The sequence below is a fragment of the Helianthus annuus genome, chromosome 4 (assembly GCF_002127325.2).
Source record: "Helianthus annuus cultivar XRQ/B chromosome 4, HanXRQr2.0-SUNRISE, whole genome shotgun sequence".
In the NCBI taxonomy this organism is placed as follows: Eukaryota; Viridiplantae; Streptophyta; class Magnoliopsida; order Asterales; family Asteraceae; genus Helianthus; species Helianthus annuus.
In genome coordinates this window covers 60,861,873-60,883,605 of record NC_035436.2, presented here as the reverse complement: position 1 = coordinate 60,883,605, position 21,733 = coordinate 60,861,873, and the positions used below count along the sequence as shown (strand labels likewise).

At 36.2% G+C, this 21,733-nt stretch overlaps 3 protein-coding genes across 3 annotated transcripts; 2 read left to right on the top strand and 1 right to left on the bottom strand.

Annotated features, from left to right (window-relative positions):
- Positions 1-97: 97 nt before the first annotated feature.
- Positions 98-1,640, top strand: LOC110933556. Its single transcript, XM_022176773.1, has 3 exons — positions 98-590; positions 970-1,165; positions 1,250-1,640. The coding sequence occupies exons 1-3, from the start codon at positions 98-100 to the stop codon at positions 1,638-1,640; spliced, it is 1,080 nt and encodes a 359-aa protein (XP_022032465.1).
- A 270-nt stretch (positions 1,641-1,910) lies between these two features.
- On the top strand, positions 1,911-11,962 carry LOC110936697 (transportin-1). The gene is made up of 28 exons (XM_022179113.2): positions 1,911-2,258; positions 3,477-3,764; positions 3,867-3,956; positions 4,095-4,172; positions 4,263-4,394; positions 4,496-4,581; positions 4,696-4,762; positions 4,832-4,888; positions 4,975-5,004; positions 5,098-5,157; positions 5,424-5,537; positions 5,633-5,746; positions 6,220-6,318; positions 6,497-6,622; positions 6,703-6,777; positions 6,866-6,937; positions 7,065-7,175; positions 7,420-7,503; positions 7,639-7,746; positions 7,851-7,952; positions 8,031-8,093; positions 8,175-8,249; positions 8,349-8,420; positions 9,256-9,380; positions 9,470-9,521; positions 10,020-10,088; positions 10,722-10,781; positions 11,407-11,962. The coding sequence occupies exons 1-28, from the start codon at positions 2,076-2,078 to the stop codon at positions 11,488-11,490; spliced, it is 2,676 nt and encodes an 891-aa protein (XP_022034805.1). The 5' UTR covers positions 1,911-2,075; the 3' UTR covers positions 11,491-11,962.
- A 2,744-nt stretch (positions 11,963-14,706) lies between these two features.
- Positions 14,707-18,764, bottom strand: LOC110936696 (sucrose transport protein SUC2). The gene is made up of 4 exons (XM_022179112.2): positions 17,424-18,764; positions 16,158-16,221; positions 16,022-16,065; positions 14,707-15,209 (listed from the first exon to the last, which is right to left on the bottom strand). The coding sequence occupies exons 1-4, from the start codon at positions 18,675-18,677 to the stop codon at positions 15,033-15,035; spliced, it is 1,539 nt and encodes a 512-aa protein (XP_022034804.1). The 5' UTR covers positions 18,678-18,764; the 3' UTR covers positions 14,707-15,032.
- Between the last annotated feature and the right edge of the window lie 2,969 nt (positions 18,765-21,733).

Genomic DNA, 21,733 nt, shown 5'->3' with positions numbered 1-21,733 from the left:
TTTCTTCCACTTTTTTTACAACTCAAACCATTCTTCTTCTCATTCTCCTTCTCATTCTCTATATATTTTTAAAAAAACTAGTCTTACTTTATAAAAAATGGGTTCCCCGTCGGAAGAGTCTTTCACCGATATTTACCGAAGATATTTTTCCCCCGACGAAGACGCGGCCGAGGAAGAAGCGGTTACGAGTGCATGTACTTTTGTGCTACAAACATTTGAGCACATTCGGCCACCTCCCCCTCCACGACCCATCTTGCGACGCACCTATATCTTGCGAGATCGTGAAGCCGCGAACGAGCGTTTGATGAAAGACTATTTTGACGCGGCACCGGTTCACGGACCGAATGTTTTTAGACGACGTTTTCGGATGAGCCAAAGGTTATTTTTGCGCATTAACAATGAGTTGGAAAATACGTACGATTTCTTTAAGCAAAGAATGGACGCACGAGGATATCTAGGCTTCACCTCAATTCAAAAGGTCACATCCGCGTTACGCGTATTAGCATACGGAAACACGTACGACATCAACGACGAGTATTTGAAGATGGCGGAGAAAACAACCCGAGATACGTTGGAACATTTTTGCTATGGTAATTTTTTTCGTAACTTTTAAATTATATTTTATACATTTACTTTTTATTTTTGCTATTGTTTTTTATTTATTTACTTTTTTACATTTATTTTTTTCGTAACTTTTAAATTATATTTTAGGAATATGCCAGTTATATGGAAAACGTTATTTGAGAAACCCCACTTGGAACGACCTTCAAAAAATATATGAGGTGCATCTAGAAAAGCATGGAATACCCGGCATGATTGGTAGCTTGGATTGTCGTCAATGGCGTTGGTATAATTGTCCAACCGCATGGCGAGGTCAACATACGCGGGGTGATCAAAAAGGGCCAACTTTGGTATTACAAGGTGTTGCGTCATACGACCTTTGGGTTTGGTCGGCCTTCTTTGGTGTAGCCGGGTGTTTTAACGATATTAATACGTTAGAGGCTTCACCATTAATCGAGGGCTACATTTCTGGAACTATACCAAAGGCCGGTTTCCATGCAAACGGGAACGATTACGAGCATGGCTACTACTTGGGCGATGGTATCTACCCCGAGTATTCGATTATTGTTAAAACGTTTTCTGAAACTTTCGATGAAAAAAGAAAGTATTTTAAAAAATTACAAGAGTCTTCGAGAAAGGACATCGAGAGGTGTTTTGGGGTTCTACAACAACGATGGCATTTTATCAGGAATCCTTGTCGCATGTGGCATAAGGATAAAATACGAATGGCCATGTATGCTTGCATCATTTTGCATAATATGATCATCGAGGATGATGGAAAAGCGATATGCCAAAACTATATTCCCGAAGATTTGGTCGAACTACCCCAAGCGACAACGGAAGAGAGACTCGTAAATGCTCAACTACTCCGATCTAGAGAAATACATAACGCGTTGAAGGCGGATTTGGTTGAGCATGCTTGGGCGATTCGCCCAATTCGATCAAACAATGATCACGACGAAGATTCCGAGGAAGAAGTGGGGGAGGAATTCGAAGACGGGAACTTTGAAGACGTAGGTTTAGATGCTGGAGAAAACGAAGAGGAAGAAGGAGAGAACGAAGATGACACCGAAGAATAAATTTATTTTTTAGGAGTAATTTTTTTTTAGTGTAACTTTTTTTTTATTTTTAATGTAGTGTTTTTTATTTAATGAAATGTTTTTTTATTTTATAAAACTTATAAATTATTTAAAAAATAGAAAATTAAATTAATTGAGTAATGATTACACAGGGGCTTTATGACTACAGCCCCAAATTGCATAAAGCCCCATAAAGCCCTTTGCTGACGTGGCATGCCACATGGCGCATAACGCCCCTTTGAGGGCTTTATGACTACACATGCCCTTATACAAAAGAAAATTACAACCCCTCAACAAAAGGGCATAAACAGAAACCCCTGTTCATGATTTGAACTTCATCATTCTCATTCATTCTCCAGACTGTCAAAAATCCAAACTTTCTTAACAAATCACAACCCCTTTGCCACCATCTTCAACCCCTTTTGCTCCTCCACCATGGCGGCGGCGGCGGCGGCAGCATGGCAGCCTCAAGAAGCAGGGTTTAAGGAGATCTGTGGGTTACTTGAACAACAAATTTCTCCATCTTCTGATAAATCCCAGATATGGCAGCAGCTTCAGCACTATTCCCAGTTCCCAGATTTCAATAATTATCTGGCTTTTATTCTGGCTCGTGCTGAGGTAATTTGACTGCTTTTGACTTTTGGTTTGTTGTGGGAAATGGGTTTGATTTGGTTGTTTTGTTGCTGTTGAGTTGTGTTAGTTTGATGATAGTTTGTTATGGGATTTTGTGTTTTGTGGGTGTGTTTGGTTGATGTGTTGATGATGGTTATGGTGTGATTATAGAGTTTAAAGATTGTGTCTGTTTAGATAGTTTAGGATGTTAAAGGTGAATTTGCTTATAATTTATAACTGAATTGTAATGTGATTGGGTTGAGAAGAAGGTTACCGATTGAGCGCGAAAGAAGAGATTTGAGTGAGTGGACTGTTTGACGTATTAAACTCAAATAAAATGAACGAAGATCGATCGTTGAAGATGCATCATGCATAATGTCATCTTCTAGAGTGGACTGGCTTCACGGGTGGTGCTCGGTTGGTTTTACGGGATTTTCTCATTTGTTTCTCCTCCACATCAAGTGGGCAGCCTTAGTGTCAGAAAAGCAGCACTAAAGCTTACTAATTGGAATATGGAAAGTGATTGTCATCTTTTCTTTTCAAAGTTTCATCTTTATGTCCATTGTTTTTCTGTCATTGAAGATGGTGTTTCTCTCTCCTGGCTGGAAGTGACTGTTTTGATGATCATAACTTTAAGGCTTAACCAACAATCTTTTGTGTTGTTGATAACATTTCTGTTTTGATCTTTAGATATTTCTACTTGTTAAGAGGCCCATAGAGGCATATAGAGCAATTGGCCCGTATATGCTGAAAAAGTTTTAAAGGCTAAAAGTTAGAAAACTACAAATCAGCAAATGAACATGATGTAGAAAACTAAAGATAAGCTTTAACCATTTGATATTTTATAGTATATTTGTAAGTAGTTTTTTTTGGAGCTTTTCATTTGCGATTTCGGTTGATTGGTTTGGTTAGTTTTGAGTGGTGAACTCATTCGTTTTCGCTTGATAGTGGCTACTAAAAGTTTAGTTACTGATAGTTGATCATACTTATAAGGTGTTGTTGAAGGTAAGACACTATGGAGTGTTGTTTAAACATTGTGTAAACTGTTTGATATATAGCGTTTCACAAATTAGAAATTCGACTCTCGTGCTTTCATCTTCATATGTTGGTGCGATGTTTATGTAGCTTTTGGTGTTCCTCTTATTTTGCCTGATTATTTGTGAATTCTAGAATGTTGTTTCATGTGCATGTTGTTTGTTCTGATATGACCCGTATAATTTACAGGGAAAACCAGTGGAGGTCCGACAGGCAGCCGGATTGCTTCTGAAAAACAATCTAAAAACCGCGTTCAAGTCAATGCCGGTAACAAATCAAGAATACATAAAAGCCGAGCTGTTACCGTGTTTAGGATCAGCAGATAGACAGATCAGATCAACATCTGGAACTATCATTAGCGCTATTGTTGAGCTCGGTGGTGTTTTAGGATGGCCCGAGTTGCTGCATACCCTTGTTAAGTGCTTAGATAGTACCGACTTAACTCATATGGAAGGGGCTATGGATGCTTTGTCTAAGGTATTTCTTATATAATATATATATATATATATATATATATTTGTATCGTATATAGTATATACATGGGTTTTTGTACCTTATTGAATTTACTGTAAAATACAGATTTGTGAGGATGCTCCTCAAGTGCTTGATGTGGAAAGCCCCGGCTCATCTGAGCGACCCGTTGATATATTTATTCCAAGATTACTTCAGGTAACACTTTCATCTTGTTATAATGCTTACTTAATATATACACACGTATACGTATATATCTTGTTCTTTGCAAGTAACGTTTGTTCTTGTTAACCATCTGACGGTCATAAAGCTTAAGTGGTGCTTTTTTGTGTGCAGTTATTTCAATCTCCACACGTCTCTCTTAGAAAGCTTGCTTTGGGCTCTGTAAATCAGTTCATTCTGTTGATGCCACCTGTAAGTTATTTAAGCATTTTTTTTTTCTAATAAATAAGTGTACTTTAACTGCAGAAATAACTAAGCATTGGATGTGTAAACTTTTTACAGGTTTTGTTTATGTCTATGGATACATACCTGCAAGGTTTATTTGTTCTTGCTAATGATCCATCATCAGAAGTACGGAAATTGGTTTGTTCGGCTTTTGTTCAGCTAATTGAAGTTCGTCCGTCTTTCCTTGAGGTTGGATTTTGTGTAATACGTACCTTACTTTCATATTCATACGCGTTACATATTGCTGCTTTCTTATCCCGTGCCGTTCACTCATGATTATGTGCTTGCAGCCACATTTACGTAACGTAATTGAATACATGCTACAAGTGAACAACGATCCCGATGAGGAAGTGTCACTTGAAGCCTGTGAATTTTGGTAAGTTCGTAACACTGTAACACATTGCGTTTGGTTCATATTTTGTTCCCTCCGAACCTTTATTGTTTTCTTTCGTTATAAAAAATCATTTAACAAATAACAATCATTTTGCAGGTCTGTGTTTTGTGAAGCACCGTTGCCACCTGATAATTTACGACCATTCTTGCCACGTCTGATTCCCGTATGTTAGCCTTTCTCATTTCTTTAATAAATTTTCTCTTATACTTTTTTTTAACATGCGTACTGGCAGGTTCTGTTGTCAAACATGGCTTATGCCGACGATGATGAGTCACTACTTGATGCAGAGGTCAACTCCTTCCCTGCGTCGTTGACTTTTTTCTTCAAATGATTTTTTTATTAATTTCTGATTATAACGCAAGTTTGTTATTGCAGGAGGATGGTTCTCTTCCGGATAGAGACCAGGTTCTGATTTTTTTTATCTATTTAGATCAACTTAGGATCGTTCTTAAACATATGATTCTTGAACTATTTTCTTAATTTACATTAGCTGTGCAGGATTTGAAGCCGCATTTCCATTCGTCACGTTTTCATGGATCAGATGATGCTGAAGATGATGTATGTTTCTGATATTCATTTGTTTGAGAGTTGATATACGCTTAATCAGTGGCGGATCTTGTCCGTTGAACGTCCCAGGGCTGAAAGACACGGGCACTAAAAAATGCCCGGGCCGAACATAGTATATATAAAAAATTTTGATCGAAATGCGGAAAATTAGCACTACGGCCGAAAAACTTGCCAGGGCCGTGGCCCTGGCATGGGCCTTCTAAGAACCGCCCCTGCGCTTAATCACTTGTTTACTTTCTTCTGTCTTGCAATTATAGGACGATGACATAGTGAACATATGGAACCTCAGGAAGTGCAGTGCAGCTGCCTTGGATATGATCTCCAATGTGTTCGGTGACGAGATTCTTCCGACTTTAATGCCTTTTGTCCAAGTAATTGTTTAACATTTCATCTTTAAGTCAGCTATTTCTTTGCAATTGATTTACCCTTTCGTCGTGAAAATCATATAAAATTATGGTCTGTGCAGTCTAAGTTAAATGTGTCGGATGTCGCGAGTTGGAAAGAGAGAGAGGCTGCGGTTTTAGCTCTTGGTGCCGTAGCTGAGGGTTGCATTAACGGTCTTTATCCTCATCTTTCAGACGTAAGCTCTATAGTTATATGTTAATCAGATTGAGGTTATTCAAGGCATTACATGATGTTGAATACTTAGGAAAACCATCATTGCTATTGTGATTTATAATAAGTTTGTGGCGTAAATAGAAGAATTATTTTTTCTTTTCTTAGTTTTCAGTAGAGTAAAATGCCAAAATCGTCCCTGAGGTTTGGGCACTTTTGCTTGTTACATCCAAAATAAGATTTGTAACTGGACCCTGACGTTTCATGTTTGTTGCCATTTGCATCTAAATCACTAACTCAATTAAAATGTATCGTTAACTTAGGGATGATTTTGGCATTTTATTTTTTTGTTTTTAAAAGTTAAAAGTATATTTTTTATCTTTAAAAAAAACAATAAAAATAATTATAAACATAATACGTATACATATACACACATATTTACACACACACACATACTTATTTACCCAAACTCTTTTCAATATTTATTTTTCTTGCCAGATTGTAGCGTTCCTCATCCCTCTATTGGATGATAAATTCCCATTGATACGGAGCATTTCTTGTTGGACACTTTCACGTTTTAGCAAATATATTGTTCAGGTACGATATTGATTCGCCGTTACACGCGTACCTCACTTGCTGCATGAACTCATATTATTTTCTTATTTTTTGAATGTGGAATATCAAAATGGTAATTCACAAAGAACACGTCAGTATGAATTGACAGACAGGTTACGTGAAGTCAGATTTTCTTAATTTATTCATTTATTTGTTTCAGGGCATAGGTCATCAAAAGGGACATGAACAGTTTGAAAAAGTTCTCACAGGTTTTCTAAGAAGAATTTTGGATGATAACAAGCGTGTGCAGGAGGCGGCTTGCTCGGCTTTTGCAATTCTTGAAGAGGTTATTTAAAAAAGCAACGTGTTGTCGTAAATCGTTGTCCGAAAATGAAGTATATATATATAAAATGTTTTTATTTTCAGGAAGCCGCTGACCTCTTGTCACCACGATTAGAGATTATATTACAGCACCTAATGTGCGCTTTTGGGAAATACCAGGTCAGTTTTTAATCCTTTGTTGTTGTTTAAAATGTTCTTATAATTTCTCTCTTACTTAATCCGATGTTTCTTGCTTGATGGCATGTAGAGGAGGAATCTCAGAATCGTTTACGATGCTATTGGCACTTTAGCGGATGCAGTTGGAGGAGAATTGAATCAGGTAATGCATTCTATATATTTTTCTGTCTTTTTTTTAAAATTTTTTATGTTCTTTTCTTTTTTATATATTTTTCACTTCATTGCTTAATTTTTTTAGTTTACATCATGAAGTTCATTGTGAATTGCAGCCTAAATACCTTGAAATTTTGATGCCGCCACTAATTGCAAAGTGGCAGCAACTTTCAAATTCCGACAAAGACCTCTTCCCACTTTTGGAGTGCTTTACATCCATAGCACAGGTATTGTTTTTTTTTTTTTTTTTTAAATTTCTGCATTAATTATCTACTATATCCTTAAACAGATTTCATGCAATTTAAGTAGTGCCTTTGTTTTCGCTAGTATCCCAAACCATTTTTTCATCTTTCCTGTGATTCTAGTACATATGGCTACATTTATTATTCCATCTCCATTTTAATACGATGAGAAGTTGTTGCGGGCCGTACCAAATTATTGTTTTAAATAACACGTTTTGTTGTCTTTCAGGCATTGGGTAGTGGATTCGCGCAATTTGCTCAACCTGTTTTCCAGAGGTGCCTAGACATCATTCAGAGTCAACAGCTTGCAAAGGTTGCGGATAGAAATATGACACTGATTATTTCTTTACAGTCTGATTATTAACTGTTCTATGAATCATATATGTCATATTTGTTTCTTTCTTTAGTTATTATATCAACGCCTGAATTTGATGCACTTTTGTTGCAGGTCGATCCTGTTGCAGCCGGGGTTCAGTTTGACAAAGAATTTGTGGTGTGTTCATTGGATCTTCTCTCCGGACTGACCGAAGGTCTTGGTAGCGGAATAGAGAGTCTGGTATTCACTTTTTATTATCATATATCTCCATAATTCTATCTATATACAATTAAAAAGTTCCTTAGTATAGTTTGTATAAATCTAATCAACTGACTTCATCGCAGGTTTCGCAAAGTAATTTAAGGGATCTCCTTCTGCAATGTTGTTTGGATGATGGTTCCGATATCCGTCAAAGTGCATTTGCGTTGCTTGGAGACCTTGCAAGGGTAAGTTAGTAATTTAACCGCAGGTCCAAACATTCACGTTACTAATAACTTTGTTTGTTTTGGTGTTTTCTCGATCAGGTTTGTCCAATTCATTTGCGCCCTCGTCTACCCGAGTTTCTCGATGTTGCTGCCAAGCAACTGGTATAACGACATTTAGACTCTTTTTTTTGTTTGTTTGATTCTTGGCATTCTTATAATAATATAAACGTACACATCTTGCAGAACACACCCAAACTGAAGGAAACTATCTCCGTGGCAAATAACGCCTGCTGGGCCATCGGAGAATTAGCAATCAAGGTGCATTCTGCTTTTTTACTTTTCATGCTTATCCAATTTTCTTCTCATAAACGAACACTTTTATTCAGTTGCTCGTTTTATAATTTATAAACGCGTCAGGTTAACCAAGAAATTTCTCCGGTGGTGATGACTGTAATTTCATGCTTAGTCCCAATCTTACAACATGCAGAGGTGATTTAGTTTGTTGCATATGCTTTATAAATTATAATTTTCTTTTATATTTTTTATGGTATATAATATATAGGAATGGGATCAGGAGAGAACGATTTGAAGTGTGAGAACAGTGAGAACGATTTTCAGCCATAGGTTCTTTGTGATTTGTGGCTAAGATGATACGGTGGCATTTTTGTAAATAATGGGAACCTTATAACTACCAGGAGGGGTAAAATTGGAAGATCCAAACAATGGTGCACATGCTAATCACATGCCATTTTCCCCCCATCATATTTAAACGCCAATAACTTTTTTATACGTGATTATTTTTCTAAAAAAATTACACCATAAAACTCAGCGTTTTTTTTATCTTTCCAACGAGTATACTATTGATATACTTTTCGAAAAAAAATGAAATGGGTTTTTTGGCGTTTTCCTGAACTGTGTTTTATGGCGTTTTAGACTAGTTATTTTTATGGCGTTTTTCAGAACTATGTGTTTTTATGGCGTTTTAACTAGGTATTTTCATGGCGTTTTTCTGAAACCGAGTGTTTTATGGCGTTTTAAATTGAGTTTTTCATGGCGTTTTTCTGAACTGAGTGTTTTATGGCGTTTTAACTGGGTATTTTTCATGGCGTTTTTCTGAATTTGGTGTTTTTATGGCGTTTTATTTGAAAATCCAATTCATGTGTGTGGGTTTTTTGACAATATTACCCCTTAGTGTAATTTAGCATCAATGCCACATGTCAACTCCAAAATCGTTCTCACACTTTTCACCGTTCTCTCTAAATCCTGACCCATAATAATATATAATATATATATATATATATATATATATGTTGATGGTTCGCAGGGGTTCAATAAGTCGCTAATCGAAAACAGTGCCATTACGTTGGGTAGACTTGCCTCGGTTTGTCCCGAGCTTGTATCACCCCACATGGAGCATTTCATGCAGTCATGGTGTATTGCTTTATCTATGTACGTATTTCGGTTGCATACCATGACACTATTTATCTTTTTGTCATTTGGTGGATTCAAGTTCCGTAATTGCTTTATGTTGGTGACAGGATTCGGGATGATATTGAAAAGGAGGATGCCTTTCGAGGTCTATGTGCAATGGTACGGATGTGTTCATGAGTAAAATGCCATTTCGTCCCTGAGGTTTGGCTAGTTTTGCGACTTTCATCCAAAGGTTTGTTTCCTCGCATCTGGATGCAAAAGGTTTGAAATCTTGCCATTTTCATCCGGGTCGTTAACTTCATCCATTTTTCTCCGTTGAGTTGGGGGAATTTCTGACTTTTTTGTTAACTTAAAGGGCAATTTGGTCTTTTTCAGGGGTATTTGGTTTTTTTACATAAAGTGAAGAAGACCGAACTGCCCTTTAAGTTAACAGAAAAAGACAGAAATACCCCTGACTTAACAGAGAAAAATGGATGGAGTGAAGAGCTGGATGAAAATGGCAAGATTTCAAACCTTTTGGATATAGATGCGGAAAAACAAACCTTTGAATGAAAGTCGCAAAACTGGTCAAACCTCAGGGACGAAAATGGCATTTTACTCTTTTTTTTTTTTATTTTTGATTTTGGAAGACAAAACTTATGCTTTGTTGTTTTGCAGGTTAAAGCAAACCCATCAGGGGCTTTGAGCTCGCTTGTTTTCTTATGTAGAGCTATTGCTAGCTGGCATGTAAGTTTTCTTTTTTATCATTACAACTAGGGGTGCAAACGAGCCGATCCCGAGCTCGACCAGGCTCGAGCTCGATCAACTTATGAGAGCTCGGGCTCGAGCTCGGCTCGTTTGTATTTTCTCAAGCTCGGCTCGTTTATTATCTATTAATTAGTATATTAAATAACAATAATATAAATAATATACTTTTTAGGCTCGTGAGCTTGATAAGTGAAGCTCGGGCTCGGGCTCATTTACTAAATAAGCTTATTTTTAGGTTCGAGGTCGGCTTGTAAACAAGTTTAAATAAGCTTGGCTCGACTCGGCTGGTTTACACTAAGGCTCGATAAGGCTCGATGAGCCTAACGAGCTTCACGTGCGAGGCTCGAGCTCGGGCTCGATAAACAAACGAGCTTTGTTTTGAGGCTCAAGCTCGGCTCGGGCTCGATAAGGCTCGACTCGTTTTGAGCTTTTTCTCAAGCCGATCTCGAATAGCTCGCGAGCTGCTCGGCTCGTTTGCACCCCTAATTACAACCATAGCTCAATTCATAACTGACATATGTCGGTATACTTTCGCACTTTATTTATACACTTGGGTATATACAATGAACGAATATATTCTTGTTTTGACGTATTTTTTGCGTCGTTTTGCAGGAAATAAGGAGTGAGGAGCTACACAATGAAGTTTCACAGGTTCTGCTTGGTTATAAGCAGGTATGATCCACATCCATATGATGTAGGGGTGAGCAATAACCGAGCCGTTAACCGAAAACCGATGCAACCGAACCGAAATTAACCTAAAATCAGTTATTCTTTTGTACCACCGGTTAATCGAAATTAACCGAACCGAACCATTTATATTTTCATATATTTCTAGCTTTTATACCTCCATTTCATGTTTTATACCTCCATTTCATGTATTCCTAAGTAAACAAATTTAGCCTTTGTTTGGTTTGGTTATTATTTATTAACCGAAATAACATAACCGAACTGATTAACCGATGACTCTGGATATGGTTCAGTTAATGCTAATAACCGAACCGTAGTGGGAAGTTAGTAAAAATTGAGTCCCTGTTGGTATGTTCGTAGGTGTGCAATTTCATTTTATTTACTTATAAACGGGTAAGAATTTGGGTCGTGATTTATCACACGTTAAAAAGAAAAATAGTTGCAAGGGGAATGGATCAAACGAGTTGAAAATATTAACGCATACAATACTTTCGACACATACAATAATAACCTTTTTAACCAAAAGTTGACCCACCCATTTTTCTATCTATAACTTGTTGCAACTTGAATCTATGCATAAATGATTAAATTATATGGTCTTGGGTGACAGATGCTGAAGAACGGAGCATGGGAGCAGTGTATGTCGGCTTTGGAGCCACCTGTAAAAGAGAGGCTTTCAAAGTATAACGTATAGATTTCAGGGGCAAATTGGTCATTTAGCAAAGTGTTTTCAAGCATTCTTTCGTAGCCGTGCGTCTCAATCTCTCTATTAGACTCATGTTGTGCATTATCCTTCAACCGAGAAAAGCCAGATTTAGGTTTTACCCAATGCAATATGCAAGATTTACACTGCAAATCTTCAAACATTATGTGAGAGAACTTCAAATACAAAGAGGAAGAAAGTAGTTTACTTGGACATGGATTTTGTGTACAGGGGCTTTTTCGTCATTATCCACTCCTGGTCGTTTTTTTCCCGATTTTATTTATTATATACTGTGATTGATACTACGCGTCTTGTTATGACATGTTGGTTGATCGATTCTGATTCTCATCGGGTATGAGTTTAAAGTGACGGGTTGTAAACTTTTTATTGATTTTTGATCGCTATGTGTTTGGATTTTGGAAGTACAATTTGTTTAACATGTAGTTCTTATGTTTTGGTTACCTTTGAATAATTTGTGTGGAGATAACAAGTTGCACTAAAGGAACTTTTTTTATGTTAAAACTTTAAACATTGTTCCCTAAACCCTCAGTCGTCGTTTCTAGGGTGGTTTATGTTCTTGTTTCATGCTTAACATCATCAAAGTTAATGTTCCGTCGTTATCAAATGTTTAGATTCACGTTTTACTTTGATCTTTCTATCGTGTTTTGCATCTTTCTTTGACTAATTATGATGATAAATTGCGACACTCGGTCGGTGTGCCTTTATTGATGGCGTTAGCGTGGCCGTAAGATGAGTGTTGGGGGGCCTAGCCTAGCATACCTAACATCATCAAAGTTAAGGTTCAGTTGTTATCATGTATCTAGATTCATGTTTTGACTTTGATCTTGTTATCATGTTTGGCATCTTTCTTTGACTAATTATAGGTATAAATAATGAAACACGCGGTTCGCCTTTATTGATGGTGTTAGTGTGGCGGTAAGTCGAGTGTCGAGGGCCTAGCACATCTAATTGTGACACGAAAATGTAATAATCATCGAGGGTTTTTTTTTTTTTTTTTTTTTTTTTTTTTTTTTTTTTTCTAATGTGAAGTTAAACATTGTATATTTTGAAAGGTTTGCAATGGGAATGTAACCATTTCAATCAACATGTGCATAAGTTGATATAAAAACTAAATCATATGCCCGTTATTTGATTTTGAATCACATTGAGACAGGAGATTGTAAAACATATAAAACAAGAAACATGTTTAAACCATATATACTAAATGGAGATGTAGAAGAACTGTTAATGAAGAAGGAAATCCCGGCACCGATAGGATAGCTTTGAGATTGCTTCCGCAAACAACCTTCCGATCAGAACACTGTGAGCCTCGCCACAAGAAGAGGGGGGCTCTCCTGTGATCACTCCCGGCGTGAGAAGAAGTACTTGATTGTAGATAGAAACTGTGCAAGTAAATTGAGAGTATGAGAGCGAAGGAGTCGCTGAATGAATGTTACCTTGAGTTGACTATTTATAGGAGTGAATTAAGGTTGATGTCACTATCATGTGGTGTGGTCCCTGTTGGGAGCAAAACCGCTTTGATAGGGATATCTTGAATTCTGTTGATCAGGAATTAACATTCCTTTTGTCGTATTTGTATTTTTTCTGTCACATAGGTATAACAAAATTGTGCATGAATTAATTCAGGTTATTCCGGGTTATTCTTGACAAAATACATCCAATTCATTTGATAGCTTCCCACTTACATAATTTTATAAATCAACCGTTGGTCTAGGTAATATCATTTTGTTACATACAAATTTAATTTTAAAATTATGAAACTAAAGTATCCCAAAATTTCAAGCTTAATTCAGTTACAGAAACTTTACCAAATCAAACAAATTATAACTCAATAAATTTTCACTTTAGCATATAATATTATATATATTTTTTTCTTTACTATAGTTGTCAATTAACTTTACTAGTTATAAATAAAACAGACATTCCCCCAACATTAAAACCTTTAGAAACTGTTCGGCCATATTTGTTTGGGTCGGACACAAGTAGTACTGAACAACAGGGAAAGCGGAGGAGACGGGCCCAAATCTGCGTGTGTGGTTGATCAATCGGAAGGCCGCCATGTGACGTCTAGTGGTGGTACACGGCTGTGTTAGTGATCGGCATTGGTTCTAACAGATGCATGGGGACGTGGCGTTTGAAATAACAAACGTTTTTTTGTTGATTAATTTTCAAACAACAATTCATAGATTTTCTAGGATACATACACTGTAACCTGCACCCTGCAAGATTTAAACTCTCAAACTTTTGATTGTGTAGCATACCACTTTAAGCAAATTTTCGTCGCGGTTTATGATTTGTAATTATTAACACCAATGTCAAATTAGTGGTGCACTATTTTTCTTATTTTATCACCTTGTTTTTTGCATTTCTTTTAAAAGAAATGTACGCGCATATACATAAATAATTTTTTTTGAACGGCTAATTTTTTCCCCTTAAATATTTACACCTCCCAATAATTGAACCTTGATCTTTCCACAAGAGATAATTTCTTTTGACCAATAGGCTATAAGGCTATGCGGTACGGGGTTCGTCCCCGCCCCGTCCAGGATCGGCGCCGGCCGGAACACCGTTTCGCCCCCCGCCAGCGGCGTCCTCCCCGTCTCTCTCCGGACGATTGTGACGACCCTCCCCCTCTCTCACACACCTATACATACAACTTATATATATATTAGGCTCATCCCCTCATTTCCTTAGTTTCATCCCTTTGCCCCATCCTCACACCCATCCTACGTAACACCTACGTGACGGATCATCTTCCAATCCAATGATGGACCATCACGATACAGGCTAACCAAAGTAGCATATACATAAATAAATACATATCAAAATCTACATGCAATTATAAATATTGCAAGTTTTAATGTAGTCCTCAGTGTTATCTGAGTACCTTGATACTAAAAAAATAAGGGCCCCACTATTAGACCCATTAAAACACTTTCACTAAAAAACAATAGGTCATTTAAAGTCCTTCGAATTTCATTTTATTTATTTTTATATACTGACATAAGTTATTATACTATATCCAAATTCAATTGGATTAACATGCAACAATTTAAATTCTTTTTATGAAACTTCATTTATGATGGCTAATTTACAGTAATAGCCAAAACACTAGTATATAGACATTTTTGGATAATGACACATTCTTTTTAGTGACTTACGAAACAAATTATAATAAACATGGAATTATATTAATGCCAAGAAAAACACTCTTGAGTTTTATTCTTGAAGCAACTTGTTGTATACATGAATAAAACAAAGACTCAATCCCATCAAGCATGAAGTGGTGTCTCACACAAATAATGGAGGAATGGCATAACATTCTCTTAAACACAAACATCACATATGCATGAATCACTAATGATTTCTGCATCATGCTTTGCATATATGCACAAAATCCAACATCCAAATAAAAATACAACTTTTTTTTTTCCATCCTAAATCATGTCCCAATCTGACTCGACTCGACTTGACTAGACTGGAACCTTTCGAGTTAGACTTAGTTAGTTACTCTAATGCATACCGCCACCAGAAACCTTGGAAAGTACGACGTCTGGAGGTGGTGAAGGAAGCATGGTGAGTGCAAAGATTCCACTTGCTGCAGCCGCAACGGCTCCCACCACAAACGCGGGTAGGTTGCCACCACCGAATAGTGCGTCCCATGGTCCACTTAGTACAGATACCACCATCTGTTGAATACCATAAAGTTATACATCAAGTAGTGCTTTAGAATCATCTCTTTAACCAACCTAACCCCAATATAACCATGATATGGTTTAAGAACCACTCGTTTGAGATACCCGTTTAACCCGTTATTGATGTCACCTTCCTAGAATGTAAATAAACACCTCAAGTTTTACCCATGAATTGGTTCTTATGGGACCATCCACCAACCCGTACCATGTGTCTTTGTTAGTTCATTAGAAGTCAAGTAGTGGTGTGGGTGATGATGTTACACATGGTTTGGCCTTGTTGTTTAATGAAGACAAAGTTATGTAACATGTTGTTCATTAGATGACAAAATTTGTTTGTAAGCTTAATTTTTTAGATACATACATATACATACATATGTACGTGTATATATATATATGTATATATATTTACACATACATACAAAGCTTGTTTTTGGAGTGTGGTATAGAAGTGATGAATGAGTCCAATTGTTGTTAAAGAGTATATATCACAAGAATACTTACCAAGAAACATTGGGGGTCCATTTGTTCTTTAGAGGGTATCAATATTAAATTCCACACAAAAATACAAGTGACATTTTGGACTTTTTTACAAAAGTGATTTTGTTTATAATAAAAAAATGATTAGATATATTAAAACCTTGAAAATTTATATATATATAATCTCGTATTAAATATTATTATTATTATGTCAATGATAGAGAGACCTCATCAAAGGACGAATAGATACGGGTCTCACACTCCTTTCTTACTCACAATATTGTTTTATGACAATTTTATAAATAAAGTTATGAAAACAGAATTTATACCTGAGGTATGACAATTGCAAGATTCAAAACACCGAGTGATAGACCTGTAAATTATAAATTGGAATTAGTACTCAATAATTAAAAATAAAATTGGATTTCTTAATTGTTTTATTAAAAAATAAAAGTTCCAATTTACCTTGCCCAGCTCCAGAGTTATTGCAAAATATCGATGCTAGAGCACAAGGAACACTAAAAGTCACCTGAATCATACAACAAAAAATGAGTAAAGTTCATTTATAATTTATAACTATAAACATAATCTTATTTATAAATCAATATTATTATAAAAATCTATAAGTGGGTAAAATACCCGAATCTGAAATAAAAAGAAATCACTCCTTTAAATCGATTCCTAGAACATTTACTTTTCTTTATAGAATATATTCCATAAATAAGTAATTATCCAATTTATTCCTATCCATTTCCCTTTAACTGTTGCTAATCTTTAATAAATATTCCACCAAAAAAACAAAAACTATAAAGTTATATTCGGATAATAGCAAGTTTTTAATTAAAACCTACCCAAAACTATTTTTAAGAAAAATAGTAGTTCATTTAAAATTCAAATAAAGTATTATATTATCTCTGGATAAATAGAAAGAAGATGAATAGTGATTATTTTCGTTCGTTAATCTATTTTTTATTTAGTGTAAACTTTTATTTGCAACTCATGTCATTTAATCATCGTATTTTTTTTTCTTTTATTTTAACCAGATTATTTTTCTACCCCTAAATATACTTTTAATGACCACGTTAATACCGCTTTAGACATATTTTAAAACTTTTCTTTTTCTTTGCTATAACGAGTGCAACGAAACTGACCAAGTTTCTATTGTTTCTTTTTCGTACCTTTGTTATTTACTATATTAATTTACATTTTCTTATTATTTTGATGTTCAGAGTCAAGTTACGACGCAAATAACATAACACATTTAGATATCATTTTATTTAATTTTACGAATTTATTATCGGTTGTCATGATGTGCTATATGTTCTCAATTCCAACTGCGTACCTACGCAACACGCGGTTAACTACGATCCTAGTTATAATCATAATATATATTCGTATCCTATTTCTTGATTTTAAAAAAAGTTAATTAAATCAACTTAATCTTATCTCATCTTAAATTATTCTTTTATAATTTACTAAATTTTCACTATCAATATTTTATTAAATATTATAATTCCATTTACGAAAAATAAAATTGTAATAATTAATAAATTCACGTATCAGTTAAAATACATATACCAGAAAAATATTTTTAAAACTTAAAAAGTTTCAATAAAATATTAACGAGTTTGACTACCTATTAAATTCAGAAACAAATTAACTTTGCATGAAACAAAATTCAGAAACAAATTAACTTTGCATGTAACAAAAAAAATCGGTCGAATCACTTACCGCAAGTGGGGCACCAAGAACAGCAAAAATAGTCAAAGCTCCACCTACAACACCGGAGCTTGGTGAACGGGGAGTGACGGTACCGTCAGCCCCCGTCACGAAAACCCTTTCCGACTCCGCCATTTTCGTCACTAAAACCGTCATCGCCAAACACACCGCCAACAAAAAGTTTACACCACCCCACAACCGCTTTACGCCACCAATCCACCGCGCCAAATGCTCGATACAAAGCGAAGCGAGACCCGAAACAACCGAGTTAAGCATCAACCCGAGTGCGCCAGCGCGAACACCGCGGTTGTACAACTGTTCACCCACTTTTCCACCGTACACTTCCTTACCCATCCAATCAGTGTCGTATAATAGGAAAGGAAACCATGCAATCCAGTTTAAGCATGTGACCAACAACAATATCCACATGGGTCTTGATAGTTCTTTTAAAGCGCCGAACATCTCGCCGAAAAACACGAGTTGTTTGCCGGTTGACTTACTGTCGTCAACCGGTTCTGGTACAAATGGATCTTCTGACACAGTCGAAAGAGCCAGTACCGTGATGCTGACTAGCAGCGCGATGGAGATAAAAAAACATGTTTTCAAGTTGGCGCAGTAGACATCACAGGCGTCCGTTTTGGTAAACGGGACGATCCTGTATAAGTGGGTGTAGGACCCTGCTGAGTATCCCAACACGTTTCCCACACCCATGAAGAACGCGAACATCGCGTTCCCGGTTCGAATTTTACTAGAATTCGAACCGGCTAAGTCAGCAAGCAACGCCCTACAGGGACCCTGTAGGGTGTTGTTTGCCACGTCGAGGATCCAGAATCCTATGACGAAGATGGCGATGGCGCGCGGTTTACTCGGCGCGCCAATTTTGTCGCCGGTGGAGACGCCAATGTCGGCCGCGTATCCGATAAGGAATACTGCGATGGCGACTAACATCGCTCCCCCGGCGATAAACGGACGACGGCGACCGAAGCGGGAAGTACATCGGTCGCTGTAGTACCCGACCACGGGCTGCACGATCAAGCCCGAGATCGGGCCGCAAAGCCAGATGAAGGAGGACCAAGTATGGGGGACTCCGATAAGTTGAACATATGGGGTGAGTAGTGAGAGTTGAAGAGCCCAACCGAACTGGACTCCGGCCGCAATTGCGGCCACCATTATGATTTGCCATATGGGTCTTTGAGGTAGTTCATGGTGCTGCAACTGCAGCGGTGCTCGTGGTGGTTGTTTGTCGGATTTCATGGCGGATTCCATGGTGGTTTTGAGTGAGTTTTGGATGAAGATGAAGATGGTGGGTTATGTGAATTAAATGAATGGGGGAGGAGGGTATTTATAACGGTTTGGGCGGCTAAGAGAATGATGATGTGGATATTATTGTTGGGCACTTGGCGGTAACACCTTTTCGTTCGGATATAATTATACGATTTATTATTATTGTAAATGTAAATGAGGATGAGGATTTTATTTCTAGGTGTAAATGAGGATGAGGATTTTATTTCTAGGACAACTAGCTGATTTTTCGTTCGCGTGTTAGAGGCGGAGATCCAATGACTACAAAATGCGTGTTAGCAACGGCAAACAGATACCAAATATCAAAACAGAAATAAAAATGATGTGGTAAAAATAGTCACTCCATCCTAAAAAAACGATTTTAAATAACCTAATATATAATAATAGGACCCACACGTCCTACACGTTGGAAATTCGGTTGTTTTCAGTTCAGTTATTACGGTGCTATCACGTTAAAATATGGATGAGCTCGGTACCGGTAACGACACCGAAAGTACTGATCCGGAAAATCATCAAAATTAGGTACCAGCACCGAAAATGCTCGGTGGAATACGGTATGGTATTTGAAGGTAAAAATCAATAAACACAGGTATGGTGCTAGACCGGTATCGAACCGAAAGTAACGATTCTGGAAACGCCAAAAGGTGGGTAGTTGGGTACCAAATTGGTACTGAAAATGATTTGGTATAGTAAATTTGGTACCGATGCGATACTGATTTGATTACAGGATTTGATACGATTTGCTCGTTAATAATCTAAATATCCAAGTTAATTTTACATGCTACAATTCATTCATTACAGAAAAAGACAAAAAAAAAGCAAAATAAGTTGTTGTATATATAAAACCTCATTCAAACGAAATACAGTTTACTTACTCTGTGTATGAAAAGTAATCTAAACGGTGCAATTACTTGCATTGCTACGTTCCTACATGATTTGATGAGTTCGGTACCAATCGGTACTGAAAATACCGTTACCGAAATCCCCAAAAGTGGGTACCGGTACCGAATATACCTGGTACGGTACGGTTCGGTACCGGTCAGTACAGGTACGACACTGATATTTGAGGGTAAAAACCGATAAATACCGATGCGAAACCGGTACCGAAAATACATCCGGTTTGATAAATTTGATACCAGTACCGATATCCGATATTATTTACTCATACCTTAGGTGTTACTATTCATTCATTTCAATTTTTAATATATAGATAATTTTTAATTTTAATTTTTAATGTATAGATAATTATGAAAATAGCCTCATGCATTCTTGGAGCGGTGCGTTATGTGCGGGATGTGTCTTTCAAGCATGGGATGTGTCTTTGTAACGAAACTCAATAAAAAATGGACACGTGGCCACGGGATGCGTCCTTGGAGCGAGGCATTATGCACGGGATGCGTCGGGCAACTTTCTGAAGCGTCCAGCGAGGTTTCCGAGATTTTATGTGCATGTAATCTTCTGTAATCTATAAATGCCTAATTGGTTTCTATAACTCTCCTTATCAATGCGTTTACTTTTCTTTATAGCCATGTTGTAGGATCGTTGTGCGACCTTAACGAGTCGTTCAGAAGAGTTTTTGATCAAAACGAGAGGCGGAAACAGACGTTTTGATGATGAATCGGCTTGATTTGCACATAGAATCACTTAAACTATCTCTTGTATTGATTTGACAACGTTTTACAACCTGGAGACACTTCGGGAGAGCTTTGCTACCGGAATCCAATCGTTACAAATGAAATGATCAAGTCCTCTATATATAGGCATTCCATTTTGCATGAAATGGTACAAGTCCATTTCGCATGAAATGGTCACAAGTCCATTTCGCACGAAATGGTCACAAGTCCATTTCGCACGAAATGGTCCATTTCGTGTGAAATGTCATTTCGAGTGAACATGCCTATTCTTTCGAACTGCATGACTTGATCTATTCAATCTATTACAAGACTCGATACAAGTCGAAGTCGACAGACATATCCACCAACACATGTCACTCATTTTTAATCCATTTCTAATCCATCACCCATTTTTATAACGGGTTTGACCCCTCACACTAACTTTTTTCCTCTTTTTGTAGTTAAGTGTAAGGATAATTATATACCTTAGGGGCTGTTTTTGATAATTACAAAGTTCTTTTAATATTTAAGAGATTATTAATCCAATTATTCATGATTTTTTTATTATTTCGTTATTTTCACGATTTTTATTTAACAAAATATGATTTATATATAAAAATAAATATGTATTTTTATTTTTTATAAACGCCATTTTTAATATCATTTGTTTTTTAACCTTTTTAAACTATCTATCGTTTTTAAAATTATTCATTTTAAACCACTTGTTTATTAAAATCATTCTTTTTAAATTTGTTTGTCTTTTAAAGTTTTTTAAACGATTCATTTTATACCATTCTTTTTAAAATCATTTATTTTAAACATTTTAAACAACTCACCTTTTAAGTCGTTAATTTTTAAAAGCGTTTCTTTTTAAACCGTTTCTTTTAGAACCGTTTTTGAAATCGTTCATTTTTGAAACTTTGTATTCAGTTTACTTAGAGTCGTTAGGGAAAAAGAACTTTAGAATATGAACGAATAAAAAATCAAAGGAATTTAAAAACGATCGATTTTAAATGAAAGATTTCAAAAATCGAAGATTAAAAAAGGACGTTTATAAAAAAACAAAACCTTAAAAAAAATAAGTTAATAGGTGTAAGGTACTAAAAACGCACGAATTTAATAAACGAAAGGTTAAAAAAATAACGAATTTTGAATAAACAAATGGTCTAAAGAAATGAAAGATTTGAAAAATAAATAAACTATTTTAAAAAAAGTTTGAAAAATGAATGATATTTCGCAAACTTTTTATTGGAATGTTTCTTTTTTTTTTTAAATCTTACATTTCTTTTGTTTTTTATACACGTCGTTTTGTAAAATTTAAAAAATGAACGACTTAAAAAAGTGAGTTGTTTAAAAATTTTAAAAAATAAACGATTTTAAAAGGGTATAAATGAAGTGTTTAAAAAA